Source organism: Rhinolophus hipposideros (genome assembly GCF_964194185.1).
Source record: "Rhinolophus hipposideros genome assembly, chromosome: 10".
NCBI classification, from domain to species: domain Eukaryota; kingdom Metazoa; phylum Chordata; class Mammalia; order Chiroptera; family Rhinolophidae; genus Rhinolophus; species Rhinolophus hipposideros.
The window spans coordinates 15,192,152-15,218,459 of NC_138056.1; the positions used below are offsets into that span (position 1 = coordinate 15,192,152).

General features: G+C 53.5%; 1 protein-coding gene across 9 annotated transcripts in view; it reads right to left on the minus strand.

The window, feature by feature from the left end:
* CD82 (CD82 molecule) overlaps positions 1 to 26,308 on the minus strand; it is a 52,582-nt gene that overhangs the window by 18,152 nt on the left and 8,122 nt on the right. For 3 of the 9 annotated variants that reach the window (XM_081063080.1, XM_081063079.1, XM_081063084.1), the window contains exons 2-3: positions 7,201 to 7,283; positions 2,371 to 2,443 (exon numbers count right to left, since the gene is read on the minus strand). In XM_081063080.1, coding sequence (XP_080919206.1) covers positions 2,371 to 2,443; positions 7,201 to 7,263 — 136 coding nt within the window. In that variant the 5' untranslated portion in view covers positions 7,264 to 7,283. Of the gene's footprint in view, positions 1 to 2,370; positions 2,444 to 7,200; positions 7,284 to 12,830; positions 12,945 to 21,143; positions 21,189 to 26,308 lie in introns of those variants that run through there. The other 6 variants (XM_081063082.1, XM_081063081.1, XM_081063083.1 and 3 more) reach the window with 5 other exon arrangements.

The following is a 26,308-nucleotide window of genomic DNA, read 5'->3' on the forward strand; positions in this document are numbered from 1 at the left end:
AACAGCCTCTGAGCCTGGGCAAGCCATTCTCCGGCCTCTATTTCTTTCTCTGTAAAATGGAACTACGTAAGTCCCACTTCTCAAAAATGTCATAAGGATTAGATGGTATTACAAACATATTTAACAATCATAACATTATAAACATTATTATTTAACAATCACTTATGTAGGGTTTACTATTCACTAGGAGATGTTCTAAACTCTTTTCAGATATTATTTAACATCTCACAATAATCTTACGAGGGGCATTCTATTATCACCATTTTACAGATAACGAGGCACAGAGAGGTGAAATAACTTGCCCGAGATCACACAGCTAATAGCATTTGAACGATGGCAGTCTGTCTCCAGATTCTATGCTCTTAAGCACGATGCTTACTTCTGCTCGTTATGGTGCAAACCTGTGGCGTGCCACAGAACCCCATGGTACAGGGGTTCAGGAAATGAGGGCTCAGGAGCCATGCCACCTGGCTCACATCCCAGCTCCGCACCTTCTAGCTCCGTGCCCTTTACATAAGTTACTTCCCCTCCCTTTGCTTCAATTTCTTCCACTCTATTATGGGGACAGTAAGGCAGTGAGGATTCAATTAGGTAAAAGGGAGGAGCTGTGTCACGCAGCCTGGCACTTAGCAGCTCAGGAGCCTTGTGTTCCCAGCTCTGACCCTCACTTGCTATAGAGCTCTGAGCAAGTCTTTTTCCCTTGGCTGAGCCTCAGTTTACCCAAGGGTAAAGGGACTGGGCTAGCAGGGCAGATCGGTGTTTCTGAACCATGGCGGCCTGGGGAACCACCCCGCAGAGCGTTATAAAAACCACAGTGCTTCAAGGCTCCCACATACACCAAGAGTCGGTTCCTGGTATTTGTAAAACCACTCAGGATACATCGAGGGGGCCTCTAAAGTCTGGCCAGCTCGAGATTCTCAGGCCTGAACAGGGAGGAGGCTGGAAGAGTCAGGAGGAGCAGCGGGCAGTCCTTGGAGACCTAGGGCGGGGTGCAGAGGGCAAAAATGCAGTGGGCGGGCTGGGCCTAAAGACTTTGCTCTGTGAGGCAGTGCCCACTGGGTGTGGGCCAGGGCCCAGGAGGCCTGGGCCTGGTCAGGGCCAAAGAGGATGGGTCCCATGTCAGGAGGGCACGGGGAGTATGGGTACCCAGCTGAGGCTGGAAACCCAGGCCCTAGCCCCAGAATGGGGGTGCAGCCTGCTACCCCTGAGTAGGAGGCAAGACTGACAGCCCCAGGCTGCATCAGAGGTGGCTAGAGGGTGGCTCATCCTTGCTTCTCTTCCCCTCTGAGGAGAAGAGGCCTAGCCCCCTGGGGCCACAGTGACAGGTGTGCCCCTCTATCACCCATCTTATGCTGGTTCCGTTTTATTCAAATCAAGCAGCTGTCATAGGCCTGTGTCCAAACCTGCTACCTCCGGCAGCTGCTGGGAAGGGAAGTGAGCCAAGGACAACGCACTCACTGAGGAGACTGGCTTCACTGTACTTACTACTTGCAGCCATGTGCTAGGCCTGTCTCCTACCACAAGGGTCCCTCCATAAGAGGTCAGTGCAGCAAGCCCAGGGGGCGTCCTGGAGGAGACTGTGAGTAGACTCGGAAAGGCTCTTATCATCTGGCAGGAGTGCCTTGGGCTTCTTTCCTCCTGCTGCTAAATAGTGAGAAGGGGCTTCCACGTTGTTGCTCCCTCACCCTGTGCAGCATTTAGGACCCACGCTCTCAGGGCCCACACCTATCACTCAGAAGCTGTGTGAACTTGAGCAAAGGACATCAGTTCTCTGAGCCTCCTTTGTTCAGGCAGGAATAGGAGAATTCCTACTTCGCAGGGCTGTTGTGGGATCAAGATAATTTACTTTATGGCTCAGCAAAACGCTGAGCCCCACGAGCATGAACAGTGGAAGCTGTTCCTGGTGCCTTCCTCCTCAGTGCACGTGTCCAACCCACCTAGCCAGTGCCAAGCCCACAGTAGGCACTTCATCAACACCGGACAATCTGTCCTTCCTGACCCTTTCTTACCTTTCTCTGAACTGGGAAGGGGAGGGACCCTTGCTCACATTTTGCTGAAGAAAAACATGGAGGGGCCGAGAATGTAAGGCTTTCTCAAGGTCAGGGCTGAGGGAAGGGGCCAGGATGGGAGAACAAGCCTCCCCATCCCCCAGTGTTCTCTAGACAACAGCTGCTTTGTCTGGGGAGGGAAAGAAAATTCCTCCCAGAACCCCCTGCAGAGGTCAGCAGCAGGACCTGGGTAGGGCCCTGAGGTCAGCTGGAAAAGGGGCCAATAGTGTTGAGGCGGAAGTACTTGTGGGGGCAGCCCTGCCTCCTGCCTGACCCTCCCCTCCAGAGCGGGCTGGGTCAGGGGAAGCAGAGGGCTCCTTACGTAGCACAAAGATGAAACTGCTCCTGTCTGCCAGGATCCACACCCCGAAGCCCAGGATCACCGCGCCCAGGATCTGGAAGGAGAAGGGGGCAGTTAATGTGTGTGGGGGGGAGAGCCTGAGGGGGGGAGAGAGGGGGGAGGTGAGAGGACACCTACCCAGCTGTCCCTATAGCCCGGGCCAGGGAGACGCAGGGGAGCTACCTCCATCTTTGCCCGACCCAGAGATGTCAGAGTGGCCTCAGGCCCAGAACCCCAAGTCCCAGTGAACCCCAGCAATCCAGACACCAGGACCACATGTGGGGAGTCCCTCTTGATCCCAGTCTCACCACCCCCCCATGCCCATGTGTGGCCACAAACTGAGCCTACCAGCTCTGTGGGGCTCGGCCTCCTGCCAGGGGTACGCTCCTACTTATATCCTGGTCCTTTCCCGTGCTCAGTGCTCTTACCCTCCACTCCAGGGGACTAGGAGTGTCCCAAACAAGCCAGTCTCTGGGGAGAACCCTCCATGAACTTGAACATCAAAGCCCAGCCTGTCCTTCAGAGCTTGGCTCCAAGGCCACCTCCGGCAGGAGCCTTCCTGACTCCCCTAGGCAGACTGAGGGGACCCTACTTCATGGCAACCGCTGTGGACTCCTTCTTACTAGCCATTCCGCTGAGTTTAACTACCATGTGTGTCTCTCTGGTTAGACTGTGAGCTTCAGGAGGGCAGGGCAGGGGTGCACACAGCTTGTATCTGAGAGCCTTTAGCACCAGGGGCTGAGGCCTCAGGGAATGAATGAGTTCATAAACCCAACTATAAATGCAGGAGTAGAAAGGCAAAAAAATGGGGGTGCTGCCAGAAGCCCAGACCAAGGAATCCTCTGCCTCTCTCCCTCCACCAGGGCAGGCCTACAACCTCATTCCACCTCCCCAGGTAGAACCCCAGCCAAGATCTACCATGCCACCCAGGCAACTAAGCCTGGAGAAGTACATACGGTCTGGGCAAAACTACAGGTTCTCCTGGGTGTGGGTGTGCTCTATCAGCCTACAAGGTCGGCCTCTACCTGGCCTGGGCCCACCTGGGGGATAATCTACCTTGAAGGTCCCAGCATGTCACCACCCACCTCTACCACCAGTCCTGGATTCCCCCCTCAGCCATCACCCCATTGCCTCAGGTGCAAGGCCAGCAGCTGCCCATAAGCCCTCAGCCTGGAGTGAGCACCTGGCCCAGGGTCTTGATCAGCCCTGATCTACTGTCATTAAGACCAGACCTGGGACCCTGAGGAAGGCAAACAGGGTACTTGCTTCAGGTGTAAAAATTAAGGGGATACTAAAAACTCAGTAACCAAGATAAATAATTTATAGCAATCATTTTCTTTTCAATAAAAAATACTGGGGGAAAAAAATCCATGATGGACAAAACATCAAACTTTTAAATAAAAACAGGCTCAGTATTACTGATTTTTCCTTTCGAAAAGGAGTGGAGCCCCAATGTGGGGCAGTATGGCGCTGTTTCAGATCCCGAAGTGAGCGCCTCTTAAAGACAACAGCACAAAGGTGAAGGCGTGACGACCACCCCACATTTGTCCCCCACTGTCTTCCAGCAGCTCACTTGTCCACTCCTCTCTTCTTGGCAGATGGGCCCTGTTACTGTCCTCATTTTACAGATGGAGAAACTGAGGCCCTGACCTTGTTAAAGGTCACCCAATTCATCCATCAGGGGCTCACAGCCAGTTCTGACTACTAGTCTGGGCCAGATGGTGGCATGTCAGATGCAGGGATACTTGGAGTCCGTCCTGGGCTTTAACCTAGAAAGCCAGTTTCAGGGCACAGGAAGGCGCCTGAGACCCTGGGGAGGGGAAGGGTCCATCCTCAGGTGGGGGCACCTCAGACTGCACAGTTTGCTGGGAGGGGGGGATGCTTTACAGGACCTAGCAGTTAGTTTCCTAAAGATTCCTGCTCCCCTGCCCACCCCACCCCAAACTACACACAGCTGGGCCAGGGCCAGTGGTCAGGCCCAGAGTCTGCTCCCATCACCTCAGACCCACGAGGAAGAACCTCTGCCCCACCCACCTCCTGCAATAACAAGGCAGGGCACGGGGGAGAAATACCCGTCCGAAAAGGAATGGGAGGCAGAGCAGAAAATTCCCTCTGGGCAAGTATAATCCCTAATAGAGTGAAATCCCGGAATGTCCAGCTAAGCTCCTCGGCTCACCTAGAGAAACCCAGAGGGAAGTCCCTGGTGCTGCCCTTTCAGTTTCTCTGCAGATCTGGTGACCGCAGCCTGACCGTCAGGTGTGGCTGGATCAGCCACCAGGTCACGGGACAGCCTGGACGGAGGCCCGGCCAGGTAGCAGACCAGAATGGGGAAGGCACCATAGTGCGCCCTTGCTCTGTGACTCCAGCCTGAGGCCCTGGGACACGCCCCCCATTAACCCCGAGCCCTGCCAGAATCTCCCCACAGGGCTCCGCCAGGAGCTGGGACCCTCACAGCCAGCGTCTTTCCCCAGGATGGCCACAGCCTCAGCAGCCTCAGGGTTTCTCTGGAAGTGAGAAAAGCTGACAGGACCATTTTCTGGGGAATCTGGGGTCAGGAGGGCATGTAGGCAAGGATGGACACGTGCACACGTGCATGTATGAGCACACATGGCAGTCAGAGAGATTTTTCCAAACCACAAGTCTGATCGTGTATCCGCGTCCCACTGTGCACAAAACAAAGACCAGAATAGTTCCAGGAAGTCTGCAGGCCTGTGCCCTGGAGAGACACTCTGCCCCACTCCCTCCCTGGACTTAGGTGTCTGCTTCCAGGACCCCTCTCTCCCCAGCCACAGGTCACTCCAGGAAGCTTTTGCTGACCTCTCTGACAAGGTCAAGTGGCTTATTATCTACTTTCCTAGGGGCCATGCCCTTCATTCCCAGCACTACCTCAACTGTCATTTTAGCATCCATTTGAGTAAGTATTTGATCGCAGCCCACCGCCCCTCAGAACATGCAGAACAAGCCTCAGAACACCACCACCCCTCAGAACAAGCCCCATAAGTGCAGAAACCATGGCTTTTCTGCTGATTAGTGTCTACCTGGCACCCCCATAGGGTCAGAAAACACAGAGGTGTCAAATAGGCATTTGGTGAATGAATGAACAACAAACACACACTGTTGCCTCTAACTCCTTTCCCTCTCGCCCTCCTGTAATAAAAGCTCCCCCCACCCTCACCCTCCCTACATACACACACATCCTGATGGCCCATCCTGGGTCCCAGCACACAGAGAGTTAACACTTGACTCCCACCAGCCCTCTGGAGCAGTTGGGAGGAAGCCAAGCCCCCGATACCAGCCCCCAGAGCTCTGGCCCAGAGAAGTTTCCTAGTCTCTGGCTCTATAGGGCAGCCTGGAAGTAGAACAGAAAAGGATACCTTGGCCAAAGCCATAAATCCCGCTCCCTTTCTCCACAGTCTCTACCCTTCCCTCCCACTGTATGTGGGGAGAGGGGCTCTCTACAGCCCTGAATCCCAAGCCCTGTCCCCCTCTCTCCAGTCCCCAGAGCCCCCAGGAATGGAGCCACAGGACTCCCACGCCCTGTCCCCCAGTTCTGGCCACAGGCCCTTGAAGCCAGGCCTCGGCCTGGGACCAAAGTGCCTGACAGGGAAGGCTTGGCTCCGGCTGCTTGAGCAGCTGCTTTCCAGAGGCCTGGGCCAGCCCGGAGGGACCTGACCACCAAGCTGGGGCAGCCCAGGTACCCAGGCCCTGCCCGAGGTGGCTTCTGGACCTCGCTGCCATTCATGGAGGGCTACAGCCACAGCACGGACTCGGCATGGTCCTCAAGGAGGGAGCTGGGCTGGAGCCAGGGTGGACGAGCAGCAGGGCAGGTAGCCCCAGGGCTGTCCATGTGCCTGTGTATGTGCACGTGTGTATACATGTGTGCTTGCATGTGCCAGGAACACACTTTTAAGCATCTGTGTGTTGGGTTAAAGTTATGGGGGGGGAATATAGAATGATTCTTTATTTTCTAGACTTTCCACAATCCTATGTAACTTGTAACGTAAACTGATTTTCCCCTCCACAAGTAATTCATGTCTATTATAGAAAATATGGAAAATGCAGAGGCATAAAGAATAAAACCAAAATTCCCAGGAATCCCAACGTTCACATTTAGAGGTATTTCTTTCTCCTCTCAAAACTATTTATGTTTATGCACAATTTTAAAAATAAAACTGGATCGTAACAAACATCTCATTGCACAACCTGGTTTTTTAACAGCACGGGATGAACAACGTGGAGAGGCCAGAGCCTCCAGCAGCACGGTGGGGCTACGGAGGCCACTCTGAACCCCAGCCCCATTGCACACCCACAGTCACTCTCACACATGTGCATGCACACGCACATTCTCATACACACATTCTCTCTCATACACACACACTTCCTCAGACGTATACACAGGTACTCATACACACACACACAATCATCCTGGCAACTCCAAGGCAGCAGGAATCAGTCAGTGCCAGGCCAGAGAGGAAAATCAAGGCCGCAGGAAAACCAGCTCCAGATGTGCCTGGAGCTTACAGCTGGGCGTCCCCCTGGCTCAGGGGCCTGGGGAGGCCTGCCAGGCTGGGTCTGAGGAAGGGGGACTATGTCTCCACTCTGGCCCAGAGCCCAGCCTCCTCTTCCCCACCTTCTGGGAGCTTGGAGCACATGCTCCACGGAGCCAGCTGGGAATGCCAGGAATCTTCTCACCACCCTCCTCCCTCCAACCACACCCCACCACCAGGCCTAGCATCTCCAGAGGGTCTCGGGCTGGGATGCCCCCAGCAGTGTCTCTGTGGGAGGCAGTCAGGAGGTGCTGGTCATACTTACAAAGAAGAGCAAGTTGAAGAGGAAGAGAAAGTATTTGGTGACTTTGATACAGGCTGATCCCATCCTGCTGGTCCTGGAGCTCCCTTGGGAGAAGAGAGAACAGACAGGTCAGTGCTGGTGGGACAAGGCGGGGCCGGGGAGGGGAGAACCAATGCGGACGGGTGGACGGGCAACCACCATCTGCTGGCCTCAAATACTCCCAACTTGCCCTTACAACAACCCCAGGAGCTAGGTAGGTACTAACATGACATCCTATTTTATGGCACCCTGAGGTCCAGAGAGGATAAACTGATTGGCCCAAAGCCCCCTGGCTAGGAACTCTCAGCTGCTTGATGCTTAGAACTTAGGCTCTCGGTCAGCCACTCCACCAGGACCACGCCTGGAGGGAAATTATACAGGAGAACCTCAGGGTCTGAAACTTGCCCAGACAGCCACTGGGAGAAGCCGGGAGGCCGGGAAGTTAGTGAGTGATTGCTGGAGACCCAAAGGTGGGACCTGTGGCTTTTTCCACACATCTTCAGATCCCTTCTGGGCCTCGGGGTCTGGGGCTGTGGGGGTGGCTGCAGGGAGAGGAGGGTTGACTTCTCAGAAAAATGGGTCGAGCGCTCTCTCCACCTTGTTATTGCAAAGGGAACAAATAAGCATTGTGGAACATCCAACAAATATAGAAAGACACAAATGCAACAGAAATTTTTATCTCACCCCAGCTATAAAAACGGTTGTCAGTTTCGTAACTATACTTCCAACATCTGTGTGTGTAACAAATGGTTTTAAACAAAACTGGGTTCATACTGTGATTTGTTGCCTGCTTTTTCCATTTTACAATATATTATCTCTATGTGGATAAACCGTTCTCTACAACACAGTTTTACACATTGCATAGGATTCCACGGTATTGATCAGTATTTATTAACATTTTTTGGGGGGGATGTCACAGACTCTCTCAGAAAACTCATGTATAGGTAGCATTTTGCAAATAATTTCTGGGGGTTCATAGACCCCATGAAGACCATTCAGGAACCCCAAAGGTCCTCAGGTTAGAGTCCCAGATTACACCACAAAGCATTTCATCAGTACTCTAGATCAAATACACAGGTTGCTTCCAGTTTTTCACAGTCACTCTGGATGACAGAACTCATGCTTCTGAAACAACGCAAACCATATTTGAACATGACGTATCCCTCTACACGGAAGGACCCCAGGCCAGGGCAGGACTCGGCGAAGGGGGGAAGCTGGAAGTTGGCCGCCCTTGCACCCTCTCTGAGGCCAGACAACCCAGGAATGACAGCAGCCGGGCCTCTGGCCCTGTGGAGTGAAGGGAACCAGCGCCAGGCAGCTGGGGCCAGGACACATGGCCAGGGACAGCTGCATGGGCACAGCCCAGCTAGGGGGGCAGACACCAGACCCAGACATGTTCCCACTGCCCTACGGAGGGGGAGGAGGAGGGAGGGGCCACAGCGCAGAGAGAACAGAGGACCTGAGGCCCCAGGTGTGGCTTTCACCCCTTCCTCCTCCTTGCAGGGTGAAAGGCAGTCCTAAGTACGGGACTATTCCCCATCCATACGGAGGTCCCTCACCTTCTCTGGACATAATACCAATCTTCCATCATCCTTGCAGATGGGAGCTCAGCTTCAACTTTACACACCTACAGTAACGGGGGAGGGGAGGGCTCACCACCTCTTAAGGGGTCCAGTTCAGTTTTCTGATATCTCTGTTAGAGAAGGGATTTTTTTAGCTGCCTTTCTGTGCATCAGATTTGGGTACAATGTGAAGGAAAGCTGTCCAAAGACGATAAAGGCTACCTGGGTGGTAGTGAGCTTCTGTCACAAGTAGCATGGAAGTAAAATCTGAATAAGGATTTAAGGGGAGGGGGTTCAAGTGCTACATGGGGAGATTAGACTGAATGGCTCTTCCAGGCTACCAGGGCCCGAGGTCTTGTTCTGAGAAATGCGGAGACAGCAGTGACTCAGGGACCGTAGAAGTCTGGCCTCAGTGACTCTGCCTGGGGCCAGAGGGGAGAAAATACCTGCCTCCCCATGTCAGGAGATCTAGAGATCTGAGTAAGGCCAGCCCGGGGCTGGTCCACACACAGGAGAGCTACGGTTTTCCTCTCTCCCCTCTCAGCACAGTGCCTGACAGACCACAGGCACTTCGTAAACGTGTGCAATAAACAGCAAGAGAGGTAAGACCTTCTCACGGAGGGAGGCATGCTTTTCTTTCCTAGCAGGGACCTACCCGCCTGGCTGCATCTCCATCCAGTAGATGACATGGGACGCCCTGAGGCTGCAGCAGGCTCCGCTGACACAGCCCATAGATAAGTCATCCCTTCACCAGAAGAAGTTCAGTAACTACCTCTTAGTGACTGAGCAGCCCAGAGGCAGGAGCAGTTGTGCCAGTGGGTTCTTGTGAAACTGGAGAAGTGTGGAAACAGCACTTTGGCAACTGCAGCAGGCCCACACTGTCGCATGGTTCTAGAGAGTCTGGGAAGGGAGTTTGTCCACCTTCCTGCTCCCACTTCCTCTGTTCAGGCCAGGTCTCCAGGCCAGCCTTGCCGGGTTGGGGTTGTTTGGAATGGGGCAGCTTTTAGACAAGCGTGAGTACCCGGCCTGCCGAAGAAGAAGGAGGGGTCGCCTGTGAACAGCACCTATTCCAGGCAGCCGTCGGCCTCAGTCACCCCCTTTAATCCTCACAACCTGCCTGGAAGGTATTCCTATCCCGGGCAGCGGGAGGGCAGGATCAGGAAGGAGCAGGTGCAGTAATTCGCCCAAGTCACACGAGCTCCTTCAGCAGTGGTGGCTTGAGAGCCCGAGATCTTTCTACTGTGAATTGCTGCCTTTGGGGAGTGGCCGTCACTGTGTAAATGGATCGGGACATGGCTGGGATTCCGTTGTCCAAGCAGGTGGTGAGGTCCGAGGGGACTGCTCAGAGGAGCCCTGGCTGGGTGGGCAAGGAGGACACAGAGGCTGCTGGGCTAGCATGTCGATACTCCAGACCTCAGGCTACCTCACTGGCCTATTGGTCACTCACGTAAACTGTACCAGACACTGGGCAAAGCCCTTTAGCATCCATGAGCAAACTAAGGCACAGAGACGTGAAGGAATACGCCCAAGGTCAACAGTACGTGGACTGGCAAGGACAGAGCCCAGGACGCCTAGCTCCTTAGGCCACCCCATCCTCTCGAGGAAGCTGGGTGCGTTCAGACGATAGAACAGGAGCCAGGCAGCCCCATGGCTGGTAGGCAGCTTGGCCATTCGGGGCAGACCCAGAGGCTATGTGGGAATCACCTGAGGTAGAAGGTACTGAGAGCCAGAGCCTGGGGTGGACAGCTCCAGGGCACGTGGGCCAAGATCCAGGACACAAAATCTCTCTGCCCTCAGAAATGTGCAGACATTTCCCCCTCATAGCCACAGGGAGCAAGGGATGAGCAACCTTCTCCACACTCAGCAGACGACGGGCAGTTCCAAGACGGGCAGGGGGTCAGCTCAGGCAGGGAACACACCCAGGTTGCCCCACGATGGGGTGTGGCATCAACTTTAGACAGCCCCTCACCACTACCACCACCATGCCCCAAGGAGACCGCAAAGTTGGAATCAGAGGGCTTGGGGTTACTTTCTAGCTCCATCCACCCATACTGAGGGGTCTGAGCCTCAGTGTCTTCAACCTTTAGATAGGAATAAGGTCTGGGGCAGGGCAGGGTGTGGTCAGTGGACCTGTGCATCAAATCCAACCCACCACCTACTTTTTGGTACGGCTTACGGGCTAAAAACAGATTTCATATGTTTAAATAGTTGGAAAAAATTAAAAGAAGAATAGTTTGTAATGCATGAAATTCCAATGTCAACATCCATAAATAAAGTTGTGCTGGCAGACGCCCACTGGTTTTTGTCGTGACCACAGATGCTATGGCATGGCCACGGACGAGTGGGGCCGTTGCGCCAGAGGCTGTTTGGCCCCTAAAGCCTAAAACATTTACTGCCCAGCCCCTCACGGTACAAGTTTGCCGGCCCCTGGTGTTGGCGATCAAATGGTGGTGACGCAGGGGCCCCAGACAAGTGCGTGGCCACAGAGAAGGGACTTACGGGGCCGCATTCCCCTCACGGGTAGAGAGGGGCTCCCAACTGAACCCCCTGTTACAGAGATAGTGAGGTGAGTGCCCGGCACCGTCAGGGCTCAGTGAGCGGGACCTGGGGCAAGCGTCTTTATCAAGTACTTCCAGAAGCGGTGAGGGTGAACGTTTCATTTGCAGATGAAATTAAACATAGAGAACATCTCCCAGTGTTATGCTTTCCGGCATACACTTTCGGTAAATACTGGGGGGGGGGGGTCTGCCGATGATGTCCTACGAAGATGTCCTGACAGCCACAAGACAAGCGCCTCTTATTTGGAAAATTCTGGAAGTCACTAATTAACCGTCACCAGCCGTGTGAGCGGTAGGAAGAAGGTGCTGCTTTTCTGTTGTACTTTATAGCAGGTAAAGTGACCATTCCCAAGCAACTATAATTTAAATGGACCAAATATATAATTTTGTGCCGAATCAGTCTGTACAGGGAAACTATTATACTAATGTTTTACTAACTCCTACTCATCCTTCCATACTCACCTCAGACATCCGCCTCATCCAGGAAACCTCCCACTCTAGCCAGCCTTGTCACCACCGCCACGCCACCCTCTCCTCCCCTCACCACCGCCAACACGCTCCCTCTCTGCTTCCTTCCAATAGCACTGGATGCTGGAGCAGGACCCGGAACAGGCTCTGGCATCAGACTGCCTGCATTTGAATGTAATGCTATCACCTCCTAGCTGTGTGACCTTGAAAAAACGACTTAACCTCTCTGAGCCTCACCCTACTCATCTGTGAAAAAAGGAAAATTAAATCTATCCGGCAGATTTACCCAGAGATTAAATTACATAATGTGGGTAAAGTGTCTGGCACGAAGTAGGCTTTCAATAAATAGAGGTACTGTTACCACTCCTGATGCTCTGTACAGTAATTTTCTGCTCACTTGTCCATCTCCCCTATGGGTTGTGATACCTTGAGGGGAAAGACACTGTATTATTTATGAGAACAAAGCAGGCTCCCAGAAAATGTTGCCGACTGAAAGACAGGTGGATAGAGGGATAGAGGAATGGAGAGGTGAAGGGGAGGGGGGGAACGTCCACGTAGACTACCAGGACTTTTAAGTGCTCAGCCACCTGAAGGGGGTCTGAGAGCCCCTGCCCCTACTTCAGCTGAGACTATTTTCAGACCTCTTTTGTCCTTGCCCAAGAGGTGGGGACGGGGTCGTGTAGGGTGAGCACCCGGAGCCGGCTCACCCAAGACCCACTGCCAAGGCGCCCTCACCTTCCCCAGAGCCCCTGGGCACAGGAAGTGGGACTGGAGAGGAGCTGGTGTCTTCAAGAGAACGCCTTCTCTGTGCTGGCCCCCTGTGAGTTTGCAGCCATAGAGTAGGAGATTTGGTTTGTCCCTCCGCTGAGCATGGGGGAGGAGCCTTCCAGCCGGACCCTAGAACCTGGATCCCCCCACACAGCCTTGGGGAACCCGAGTGGTGCAGCGGCATCGCACCTGATCTGGTGGGACACTCAGCAGGAGACCCAGCACCGGTGACTGCCCCCGACCGCCACCTCCTCACCTGTCAAAGGACAGGACCACAGCAGTGTTTTCCCGAGCGGTTCCTCAGAATACGAGTCCTAGGAGATGTGCTGTTAACAGAAAATGTGGCTATCGCCCTTTGTGGAGCACCGATTCTCCTCCCCGAGTCACTGTACATTAAGCTATAAGCACTGCTGACTTAAAACCGTTTTTCACTTACTAGCCCTCCACACCACATGGAACACATGTTAGGAAATGCCAAACCACAGGCTCGAGGTCCTTGGGGGCTGGCACTACAGGATTCTAAGTGCTGCGGATTCAGAGGAGGGGAGCAGATGGTCCTTCAACCCACCAGCACGCTCCGACTGGATGCCTAGGAGCCTCGGCGGCGTCTCCCTCTTCCGCATCCCCCTCATCCCACAGCCCAATCCAGCACCTCCCCCAGCCCCACGCCTCACCTCCTGCCTGGACCAGTACAGCTCACTGGCTGGTCACAGGTTCCACTCTGCCCTTGCTACTCGCCAATCCATTGACCACACCTCAGGAAGGGCTTTGAAATATGCAAACTGGACCTTGTTACCCCCCTGCCTGCCACCCTGCAATGGTGATGTAACTGACATACTGAATGTAACTGAATTAACGCTCTCATGTGGCCGGAGGGGCCGTGCCTGGTTTGCCCGGCCCCTCCTCTGTCCAGCACCTCCCTCCTCCCCATACAATCCATTCCTCAGGCCACAAAGGCCACTCTTTCCTATTGTTCAGGTACATAGTAGCAGGCCCTGTCCCACATCAGCACCTTTGACCTGTGGTTCTTCCAAAAGCACTTCTCTCCCAAAACCCCAGGCTGGCTGCTTCCCTCCTGTAGGGAGTTCCCTCCTCCCAGACGCCTTCCCTGAACACCTGCTCTACACAGTGGGCCTCACCTGCAGCTGCACATGTGCATCAAAATGTGCCAAGGCCCAGGGCCCCATCCCTGCCCCACCACCTCATCAGAATCCCAGCGACTCTTAAGGAGCAGAAGCTTGATACCTGGGCCTGTCACGTGCCCCATGCACTGCAGTTATCTTATTGGTTCACTAGTGTGTCTGGAGCCCCCCCATTAGAATAAGGATCCTTGAGGGGAGGGGCTGCGTCTGTCTCATGCACCCTGTATCCCAGAGCCAAGAACAGTGCCTAGGATGTAGCAAGTACTCGATATGCATTTGCAGAAAGCAGGAAAGGAAGGGGGGAGTCTGGAAAAGTTTCTGAAAGAAGACAAGATAAACCAACTTTGATCCTGCAACTGGAGGTTTCGTGTCCTTAGAAATGACATTGCTGGCTTGTGGGGAGGGGGTTGCTTCCCCCCAAGATTGGATTTCAATCTCTTTTGGGTCAGAAAAGCCGAGGGAAGTTGTGAACCATCTCCCAAGAAAGAGGCACACAGCTGGGCAGGCGCACACGGTCATCAGGTCGGGGTCCATTAACCCCAGAAGGCTCGGAGGTCTTTACTCTCCCCATCTCCCATTTGTTTAGAGTAGTGGTTCCCAATCATGGGTGCACCTTGGAACTACGCCGGGAACTCTAAAACTTGTTGGTGCCCGGGTCCCTCCCAGATGCTGATTTAATTGGTCCTGAGGTACAGTCCAGGCACCAGGGTTTTTGGAAGCTCTCCTGGGGACTCTAATGTGTGACACCCAGCATGGCTCAGTCCCTCTGTTCAGGGCCTGGCCTGGGAGAATCTCACACATGAAGCTCCTGGCACCTCTGCTCCATCCTTGACTTCCTGGAGGCACCAAACTCCAGAGCAATGTCCACTGTACAGGAGAAGACCTTTGGGATCAATGCATTTTTTTCATCGGGGACGAAGAAAGCAAGAGCCTTCAGGTCACACAGGAAGATCGGGGCTGCGTACATAGCGGAGGACGTGAGGATTCTGAGCCCAGAGTTCTTCTCTCTCCACCTGCTGCCCTGACCCAGCTCACCAGGCCTTTGGCTTAGAGAGGTGTTAGAGCTGAACTCAGAGTCACCTGGTGACCCTGCCCTGGATCTGCCACATATCAGCTATATTACCTTGGGAGACACCGCAGAGCTGCCTCCTTATCAGTGAATGTGGACACTAACCCCACGCACCCCACCCTGGTGTGAAGGTGACCTGCAATCAGGCTAGCACGCAGTAGGACTTTAGTCCATGCTGTAACCCTGACCCACTCCGACTCTCCCTGCTTGAAATGCCAAATATGCCACACACATCTGACGGGCTGTGTGGCCTCGGACAATCACTTCACCACTGTTTCTCAGCTTTCCCACCTATAAAATGGACTTAATAATGGGTTATGGTGAGGCTTACCAGAGTTAGTATCTATAAAGTGCCTGGCACCCAGTGAATGTTAAATAAATGCTACCAATTATGATAATGATTACTATCCTAAGGTTGTTGGTTTCCTGACCCACAGTCTGCAGCCCCCTGGAGGACTGATCCAGCCTCCAGATGGGGGCCTCATCTGGAGGTCTCTGTGCCAGAGGGTGACCGCTGCTGCTCTGGGGCAAGGGAGTAGGCGTTAAGGTAAACAGGGCTGGGCTGAGCTGCCAAAGAAAGGGGGGCCTCTGCTCTCCACCTGGGCAGGGCCTATGTCTCAGCCTCTGGGTTGTGCCCAGGGGCCTGCCTGAGGCCTGGAGGTCCAGCCAGTCTGGCGAGTTGGACAACTGATCCCGTGGAAGCTTGAGAGAGCCTGGCCTGGCTGCTCTGCTGTGGAAGCCTGCCCGTCCACAGGCGCTCCATCTGCAAGCCAGTTCTTGGCCACCCGCCCCTCCAGTCCTCTGGACTTTGCCAGGTTTGCCCACAAAAAGGGGCTGGGCACAACTGGCTGTGTTTGTTTTCATGTGTGACAGGTGATGTGTTTCCTGAAACCCCGGCTGACTCCAGGGGCTGGCTTGCTGACCTCCTCACTATCTTATTTTTCATCCTCTGGTCTTACTTTGTTGTTGTTGTTATTAAAACAGGAAAAAGAAAAGCAAAAGTAAAAAGCTGTCACTCTGGGCAACAGGAAAATCATGAGGCGTGATTGGGATCTTAAGTTTCCGCCAAGACCTCGGTTTGAATCCCAGCTCTGCTTCCTACTGGCTGTGCTGTGACCTTGAGCAAGGGAGTTATTGCACCTGAGTCCAGCATCTCATCTCTTAACACGGGGACACTAGCTCGCCGGGCCCATCTCACAGGATTGTAGGAGGACCGAGATAAGGTACATAGAGAGCTCTGGGGGCACTGTCAGTGCTCACAATACAAGTGAGCAAATCCCACCACCACTGCAATCATGGAAGAAACGCATCCAGATATGACCCTCCCAGGAATCAAGAGATTTAGAGCCCCAAGTCCTTTTTGTCTTATACATGAGGAACCCAAGGCCCAATGAAAACCAGCTCCTGCCATGGAATTCCATGAGCTGGCGTGACAGGCTCCCATTCTCCTAAGTACTTTACACCCTGGAGAGTGGGGCCAGAGGTACCAGAGGAATGCAGGCAGTAGCCACCCCTAGCCATACTGTGGCAGAGGAGAGACAGCGCTTTACAGTTTGTATCATGCCATTCACATTCTCCCTCATTTAATTTCTCTAACATCCCACCCCTGAGATATTATTATTCCCCATTTAACAGATGAAGAAATTGAGACTCTGAGCTTCAGTGGCTTGCCTAAGGCCACACAAGTGAGTGGCTAAGCCCTGATTAAAATTCAGGTCTGACTTGAGACCAGAACTCCTTCCTTCTTACCTGTTGCCTAAGGGAACGAGGTGGATGGTGGAGCCAGCTCAACCCACCACACCTCTGTTTGTCTGCCTGGCCTCCATTCTGCCCCAACTCTGTAGCCTGACTCTTGGTTTCCTGTCAGGAAGGAAACGATCAGCCCTGCCAAATTTGGCCAGGATATTCCTTCAGTGTGGTTGATGAGGCTGATAGATATGGCCTTTCCCAGTAGGCTTTGTTCTGAAACCCAAGCAATGAGACTAGAGGGCCTTCAGCATGAAGAAGGAGGCTACTCTGATGGAGGTTGCATCATGGGGAACAGCAAACACCTGGAGCCTTTCAGGCTTCCCACCTGGCTCCCTTGTAGCCAAAGATTCAAGTTGAGGTGGAGCCATAGCCTCAGGTCTCTCCTTTCCCATGGCTCCCTTTCTCAACTGTTTTTGGCTCTCTTGGCAGGCTGTTTGGACTCCATGCCGACCCTACTCCCTCCCAACACCGGGTACTAAGGCTCACACACTTAGATTCATAGTGCCAGAAAGGCCTTTGACATAACCTACTTCAGTCTCCATTTCTCAGATCGAGAGACTGTGGCCCAGAGAGGCCCATGTTCTGGGGAAAGTGTATGTTCGGTATGTATGGTAGGGGCAGGGAGGGGATTGGTTAGAGCATTAGTGCTTCCCAACCTGTTGCACATCACGATACATACAGAAGTATACATATTTATTTAGCACACTGGGGTGGAGAGACAGGATTGCACCTGGTCTGAAGTGATGGGCCCAGGGTTCTGTCCCCAAGGGCTGAGATACCTCAACACGTTGGTAATCCATTTGGGCATATCAGTTGGGAAGCCCCAGGTTGGAGGCATCTTTAGGAAGATGAGAGGCTGCCCAAGAGTCTCAGATTCCAGGGGCCCTAACGAGAGGACTCAGATTCCCAGGTAGGTTCTCAAGAGTCAGCCACTTTCTGAGGACCCCTCCCCAGCCCCATGGCAGGAGGCAGAATAATAAACCACATCAGAGTATGGACTCTGAATTGAGAGAGACCTAATTCTAATCCCATTTTGTAGCGCTGTATGACCTTTGACAAGTTGCCAACCCACTGTGAGCCTCATGTGTAAAAAGGGGATATCAAGGCTTGTCCAGGAAGATGGCGGAATCAGCTCGCCAAATTCCAGAATATGAGGATGACAGAGACTGAACACTCTGGGAAGATGTCGTGTTAAGCAAAGAGTCCCCTTTTCACATGGCAGGAGGAGGGCATGCATAAAGGCTGACGCTTGAGACATGGGACACACTCAGGTTCCTACAAACTGCCCAGGAAAGGTTACCATCACCTAAGGGCTTGAAACGGAAGTTGAGCGGAGGGAGGACTGATGAATGAAATGAATATACCCAAAAGCACCCCCACGGGAGTGGTTTCACTCACATGATCTCATTTAGCCCCACACTATCCTGCCAGATGGAGAGCATGGATTCATCATTCCCGTTTTATAAGCAGGACCTCTGGGGCTTAGGAAGGTGGTGGCACTTGTCCTGGTCATATGGGGGACAGTGGCCCAGCTACGCTTTGCTCTCCAGACCCTCTGACTTTGGAGCCCAAGATCCTCAGCATTCTGTAACACTGCTTCCTACCACAGAAGGCCTAAGGCGCTGCCATTCCGGGGCTCTCCCAAGTGGCTATCCTCTGCCCAGAGTTTCTTTCCTGAGCCACTGCCCATTGCAGTTCATTGAATCCCCATTTTAAGTGGACTCCGAGTTGGATGCAGGAAATGGATGAATGAAACCCATCACTTCCCCCAGGGTGCCTAAACTGAAGGAACAGAGACACGAAAATGAGCAATTATACACCAAAATAGTCATAAAGCACCATGCTGATTCCAGCCTCCAGCTTTCCTTTTAAGGGACAAGATGGGCTCTTTAGAACATAGTTTCCAGTATTTAATAACAAAGCTAACATTTTTTACAGTTACTACTTGCCAGAGACTGTGCTAAGTCCTTCATGATGTTCAGTTTGTCCTTGCAATGACCCTCTGAGGTAAGCACTGCTTTTAACCCCATTTTATAGTTGGAGACACTGAGACTCAAGGTCCAAGACCCAAGGTTACAGTTTATGGAGCTGGGATTTGAACCCCAACAGAGCCCCTGTGTTTTACTGTCATGCTATGCCGCTTGCAAAGTTATAAATGATACATAACTAAAATAACCTCACCAAGGCCCAGCCTACTTCAATTGTATTTCACAGCCTGACCTCTGACCCCAACTAACTGCGGACATTCTGTGGCTGCACCAGGTAGCAGGGACCAGCTTGCACACCCAGCTGAGAGCCTGGACAGCTCGGGACAAATGGATAACAAAGGGTTAACATCTGGGCCAGAGCTGGGGGTCCTAAGAAATGGAGGCTGGGTACGGGGTGTGGGCCCTTAGCAAGATGATTAGGAAGAAGGAGGGGGTGCTAATCAGGGACCCCACATGGCAGCAGGCAGGCTCTTCAGTCACAACATACCCTCCCCAGGCACTGGGCTCAGGAAGGAAGAGATGGGGCTCCTGAGATGCCACTTCCTCCAAGCAACCTGCCTAGAACATTCTCCTGCACAGACCCTCACAGAGCACTGACAGTCCTAGTTAGAGCAGACTTCAGATGGTTGTGGGTTCGAATCCTGCCTCTGTCTACCCCTAATTGTCATTAAACTTTTCTGAGCCTCAGTTCCCTCATCTGTAAAATGGGCTAATACTTCCTACCTCCCAAGGCTGTCGTTATCAACACCTCCCTAGGCCTGAGAGGCACTTTGGCTTCAGGGGTATTTGATGGAGAGGGGTGGGGGTGAGGGTCCGTGAGACACAGTCAAGACAAAGTGCTACACATACAGGTACAGGGACTCTCTCTGTCATGGATTCTTGGAGGAAAACAGACAGAAGATGGGATGACTCTAAACTCCAAGAGCTTGAAGGAGGCTGGGGGTTAGTTTTCCTGGCTGAGACCCAGGTGAGGAGAGGACAGGGCTCTCTGGGGGATTACCCTTCTGTCCTTCGGTTCTTCCCCCACCTTTCTCTTCCCTTCTGTATATGTTTCTGTCTCTGTCAGTGGCTTCCCCTGAGCCTTCCCCTTTGCCTTGTCTCTTCCTGTTTCTGAGACCATCTCTCAACTGTCTCCCTCTCACATCCTGAGAGCCTCTGAACATCCAGAGTGTCCAAGGCCACCTCACCCAGCTCACAGGGCCTGGCTGCAGTCTAGCTGCTCTCTCCATGGCAGGCACCCAGTGCCAGGGAGGAGTGGCCCCAAACAATCCATTTCCACAGTCAAGTGCAGGGTTCCAGGCCCTCTGAGGCTAGGATAAAGGGTTGCACCATCCATGGGGCATGTAGAGCCCAAACTTCTATTCCCAAGCAAGGCAGTGGCCATTTAACCAGACACCTGACAGTTGGGGTAGGAAAAGGGTAACAGGAGACCAGCACAGCCTATCGGGATTCCTTGCCCAGGGAGAGAGAGGCCTGGACCTCTCAGGTCCTCTGGGATTGCTGAGGAGCTGGGCCTGGGCAGCTCCAGCCCCCTCAGCCTGGTCTCAGCCAGGTGGCCTCGGGCCGTAGCACCTGCTAGACCCTCCTGAGATGCTCTAGCTTCAAAGGGAGACGGATGGGGTGGGGGGTGGGGGCATTGGTGGGAGGTCAAAAGAAAAATAGGGGAGGATGGGGAAAGGAGAGTAAGAGAGGCAGAGACAAAGTGATAAGGAAAGAGAGACCGAGAACGACAGGGAGAGAGGGACAGAAAGACAGATTCCAGGTGAAGGGAGACTCCTGTGAATCCAGAGCCCTCTCTGGTCTCCATGGAAAGCCCCCAGGGGAGCCTGAGGCAAAACCTGCCCAGGAATGCAGCCCTGCTGACCCAGGCGGGATCCCACCCTGGGAGCCAGTCCAGACCACCCCAAATGCAAATCCTCACCCTCTTCTGTAGGTAGGTCTCTTTGAGGGGCCAGAGCCCACTGTTTCTTACCTACACCATCCTCCCCCCACCAGACATCAAAAATGGCCTAGCCCATTCTTCTCAGCCTTGGCCTGCCCCAGATACTGCAGTGCCTTGGACAGAACGCCCCCCTCCGCCCCATTCCTGAGAAGGCTGGGTCTTTAGTACCAGAAGAGCTGCTGGAGTCACTCACAGGCCCCTAAGGGAGCTGAAGCAGGGAGAGCGACTTGACCTCAGCCAGCAGCAACTAAGCCAAAATGAGCACCCAGCTCACAAACAGCCCCATGGAATCTCCCCAACTGGAGCCCTCGGGGGCCCTGGGGAGAAAAGAAGAAAGGGACCATGCCCAGCTGGCTCTACCCTGTCATCCATCACTCCCCTTCCCTAAATCTCAACTTCCCTGTCTGTGCAATGGGAATGGTCCCTGTGCTAGCCCCTAAGGCAGGGTGAAAATCTAGGATCCTCCACCTTGGAGACCTAGGTCTCTACCACCCTCACCTCCTCTCAATTCACTTCCCACTCCAGATTCAAGGGGCCTGCCCCTGGAGGGCAACGTTTTGCCAAGAACATGAGCAGCGCTGAGTCGGGGGTTTGGGGGTGGGTGGAGAGGTGGTAAGTCCCAGCTGTGGGCCTTCACAAGTCCCCTTCCCTCTCTGGGACAACAACAGTTCATTCCTACCTTACAGGGAGGCGTGAGGTTTGAGAAACGAAAACGCTCTGGCACAATAGAGGGAAGTGTGGTGACTATTATCACCGTGAGAGGTTCCGGGCCCCAGTGAGTTGGGAGGAGGGGGAGTGTACAGACGGACACACAGACAGAAACAGAAAGGAAATGTGCTTGGTGCCCTAGGAAGGAGTCTGGCACGGGGTTCCAGGGCCCAGGCCTGGGGTTTCAAGAGTTCTCAGTAGGAGGGCCAGTGGGAGCATCACGTGGGTCTCAGAAAGTCAGGCAGGGCCTCAGGCCTGCACAGGATCAGAGAGAGGCTGCTTCCCCGAAGTGGGGCCCAGCATGCCAGGCCCAGAACCAAGAGCACAACAGTCTAGTGAGCCTCGGGGTGTCCAGAGGGAAAGGCGACTGTTTGCTTTGCAGTAGGAAAATGGAGATGTAAATGAACCACTACTGGCTGGACTCCAGGTCCCTGGGACGGGCTCTCAGGGCTTCAGGTCACCTGGATTCCCATCCCTACTCATCCGCTCTACCAGGAAGCCCTATGTATTCCTGAGAACACAGGAGATATATGGATTCCCTTCCACAGATCTGGAAACTGAGGCTCAGGAAGGTATTAGGTTGGTGCAAAAGTAACTGCAGTTTTTGCAATTATTTTCTAACCTGGTAAATTGCAATTACTTTTGCACCAATCGAATGCTATGCCCAAGGTCACCACTCGGAACTGGCACAGCCTGCTAGGAGCTGAGTTTGTCCCTCGGCCCAATCCTTCCCCCATTATCCGCCTAGAATACCCCTTGCTAGAGCAGATAGAGTTCAGGTCTTAAACCAAGGCTCAACCAGACACCCCACTCAAGGGGGCTGGGTGGGTGGAGGTGGAATGAAGCCTGAGCTGATTGCAGGGAAGGGGAGGGATCGGAATCGGCATTTCCTGAGTACCTGGGCTCCACCAGAGGTCAGCGGTAGGTGTTTTGCACACTTTATCTCGTGCAAGCCTCACAAGGGGTCAGTGAGGAAAGCAGCTTTCATATTTTCAGGAGAACAAAGCCAGTGGTCACAGAAGATAAGTGTGAAGCACAGGTCTGAGGCTGACCCTGAAGGGATCAGTTCTCCCCAGCCCACGAGACCTAGCCTGAACCCTGCCAACCTGGCTGACCCCAAGGGGCTCTCGGACCCACAGCAGCCACAGCCCTTGCTCTCACGGCCTCGCTGGGGAGTTAATTAACTGTGATAGCCAGTTCATCCACTGGGCAGACCTGAGACAACTGTGTTGGCTTGGCCAGAGCACCAAGGCTTTCCCGAGGAAAGAAGGTGGCTGGAGCTGGGCTTGGAAGAATGAGGAAGACTGAGTCAGGTCAGGAGACAGAAGGGGAGGTGAGGGCATTCAGGCCGAACCACAGGGCCTGGGCACTGAGGTCTGAGAGTCTGGAAAATTCTGTACTATGCATTTGGAGGGCAGGCACAGTTCCCAAAGGAAGCCAGGGACTGAGGTGGGAAGAGAGAGCTGGGCTAGACCTCTCTTCCCCCCACAACCCAGGTTCTCAAAACTCCAGGCCTGGGCAGCAGCCAGTAACAGACACAGCCTGGACCACCCTGTCTTCCTGGTTGCTGGCCCAGAGCAAGAATCTCAAGCCAGCCTTTCCTGGAAATCTGGGTGCCTTGCACCCAAGACCCCCTCAGCCCAACTAAGAGCCCTGGAATCCTTAACCCTGAGGCTGAGAATACAGAGGAGCGCAGAATTCTCCTTCCTTACTTAGGAGGCAGGGTGGAGTGAGGGAGCAGGCGCAGGACAGGGAGCAAAGACAACATAGGTTCAAGCGCTGGCTCCAGCACCTCCTCAGCTGGACGATCCTGGGCGTCTCACTCATAGCCTCTCTCATCATCTGTAAAATGGGCTCAATAATAATATTCTCCCTGCCTATTTCACAAGGTTCTGGAAAGCTTGCAGGACTAATTATGTGAGAAAACATCCACTGCTAAAAGCTATAGAGTATAAGGTATCATTATGAGAAATGAGGACTCAGACACCTCAAGCAGGGGAGTGAGTTGCCCAAGGTCACACAGCCAGGTGGCAGCAAAGCTCGATCTGAACTGGGTATCCTGATGGCTCGGCCAGGGCCCTCCCAGTGCAGCACCCCAAATCCCAGGGGAGCCCTGCCCCTCAAGCTGACCCTCTTTGCATGGGTGGTGGGGGGAGCACAGCTGCTTCCCCCATATGCCAGCTCCTTCAGTCCAGACCTGTTGCCACTCCAGACGAGGGGACCCAGCCTTGGAGTTTGGGATTGAAAGCCCAGCTCTGTGACTTTCAGCTGTGACCTTGGGCAAGTAGTTTCAGCCCTGGGACCCCGAGTGTCCTCATCTGTAAATGGAGGCTAATGGTAACCTCTACCTGGGGCACCTGGTGGGAAGATGAGCTGATGTCACGGCTGCAAAGTGCCCAGGGCAGGGTCTAGCTCACATTAGATGCTCAACAGATGAGGTTCTCTCCTCTCCCTCTGCTGTGCCTGCCAGGCAACTCCCAGGCTGCAGGAGAAAGTTTCCGACCTCCCGGAAAACCTGCCCAGAACAATAACTGGGAACATAAACTGGCTGGAGGACACTAGATCTTGGAAGAAGATCACGTTACTAAATGGCTAGTGGGGGGTGAAAGTAGAGCCAGACCTTGGCTCAGAGATGGTGTGGGGGAACCTGCCTTCCCAGCCCTGTCACTCAGGGTCGGCTGGGGCAGGAACAGTGTTCAAGGAAGGTACTCCTGCCTGGGGGAAGCCCAGAGTGAGGGGACGGCAAAGAGAGGTGACAAGGCCAGAGTTCCTGTGTCAGTGCTTCTGTCAACTTTCAGGAGACCTGTCAGAGCCTCAGTTTTCCTTTCTGTAAAATAGGGATGGTGATAATCATCTTATCCTCCTGCACATAAATTTATACATAGCACATACTAAAGAAGGGGTAATGAGGTGGGGGCTGGGGAAGGTGAGTTCAGGTCTCACACGAGCCTTTCTCAAGGTTCCTACTGTCAGCAGCACCAGAAGCTGAAATCACCACACACATACACACATACACACACACACACACACACACACACACCCGCCATTCCACTACTCCATTGGTTCTCAAAGTGTGGTCCCCGGACCAGCAGCAAGATCTCCTGGGAACATGTTAGCAATGTCCATTCTCCAGCTGCACCCCAGACCAACAGAATCAGAAACTCTCAGGGTACGATCCGTGCTTTAGCAAACCCTCCAGGAAACTGACGTATGTCAGAGTTTGAGAAGTACTACACCACGCCATGACCCACATTCTACTCCAGAGAAACTTCCTCCCACAGACTCCTCTTCCCACTCCCTGCCTCCCATACGGCTGCTGGGGAGGAAGGAGTCAACATGGAGAGAGGTCATTAAATAGTAACGAGATCCCATAATTAGTTAATGACACCACTGGCTCCCAGAAAGGAGGGTCAAAAGTCAGACTACAGTTGAAGAGGAAAAGCTCCCCCATACCTTTCTGTCTCTTTCACACACACACACACAAACATAACATACCTCAAAGAGCCCGCCCTCTTGCTACTGTGGGTCTTCAAACTAGCACTGAGGGGTACTGTCTGTCCCTTCCTCCAGGGGGCTGAAGCTAAGTGTGGGGTACATTCTGGTGAGTGTCAGGCAAAGGGCTTTTACTTGGGAAGGTGGCTCTCAGACCTCGAATTTAAAAACCACCTGACTGGAATGCCACTTCTAGCAATTCACTCTGTGGAAAGTTGAGCACAGAGCGGAGCATACGTCTGGACGAGGTAGTCACTGTAGCAATGTGGATACTAATGAAAAATTCAAAACAGCCTAAATGTGCAACAGCAGGGGAATGCTTAACTAGGTCACAGCAGATCCATGTGGCATGATGCTAAGGAACAAGGAACCACGCTGTGGAAGAATATTGAATAACGTGGAAAAATCCTCCCTTACGATGTTAACTGAAAAGCGGCAGCACAGGAAGTGGTTCATACGATGATATACCAATTGTGTGTGTGTGTGTGCGTGTGTGTGTGTGTGTACAAAAAACTGTTCACACTGCTTATCTCTGAGTGGTAATGTCCTCCTTTGCACCTGTTCTTTACCCTCCACATTTTTCGACAAAAACTATTTCTTCGATAACTAGAAAGTTATTTTTAAAGTGCTCACTTGGTTCAGATAGAGATGAAGTTTTTTAAAACATTTACAGAAACAGCTCTTTCCTACATTAGCATCACTGGCCTGGGGCGGCCCTGCATTCAATGTGGCCCCATCAAGCATGACCAGGATCAACGAGTGGAAGCTAAGGGAAGAAGGGTTGGCTCAACTTCTATACCCTATTTCAGAGTTAGTTCTGTCCAGAAAGGAAAGGTAGTGAGTTCTCCAAGCCTTGAGGTATGTAAGCGAGTCTGGGTGTTGTCCACGGGATCACACTGGGTAGGTAGGTTGACTCAATGGACTGCTCACAAGAGCTGCTCACAAGACCACGCTCCTCTCGTCACAAGCACCCAAGGTGGCCCTCACCTCTCAGCCAAGGGCATTCAGGTCAAGGCTAGGCTCACACAGTCTACTCAAGCACTAAGCCCACACAGGCCTAGGACCCTTCTGACCCCCCAGGGAGCTGCAACAGTCCTGGAAATCTCTTTCACTCCAGATCAAGGGCCTTAGTCTGCGGGCAGGAGGACTTTTTGTCCTTTCCCCAAAGGCGTAGTAGGAGCAGCCTTTGCTCATCATCATCCCCCGCGAGCTCGTGCAAAGCGTTCGTTCTGAACCGGGGGCCACTACGAAGCATTTTACCTACACCCGTTTCCTCACTTACTCCCCACGCAAGCCCATCGGAGAAGTGCCGTTACGTGCTCCATTTCACGCGTAAGGAAACCACGGCGCCGAGAGGTTGAGAAACTTGCCCGAAGGCGAGCAGACAGCGGGAGGAAGGGCTGGCCGCGCCGAGGTCTGGCCCCCGGGGCCCCCTCCACGCGCTTTCCGCCTCCCCGCGTTTTCCGACACGCACCAAGTGGGAGGGGCGACACGCCGCTATGGCCTCCTGGCAGAGAGGAACCCGCAGCCGGGCCCGGCCAGGCCGGGCGTGGGGCAAAGGGAAAGGGCGTCGGGGAGGATGTGGGAGACCTCTACCTGCCAGGTGCCAGGTGCCAGGTTGGGTGGCACAGCACCCCTGCTCCA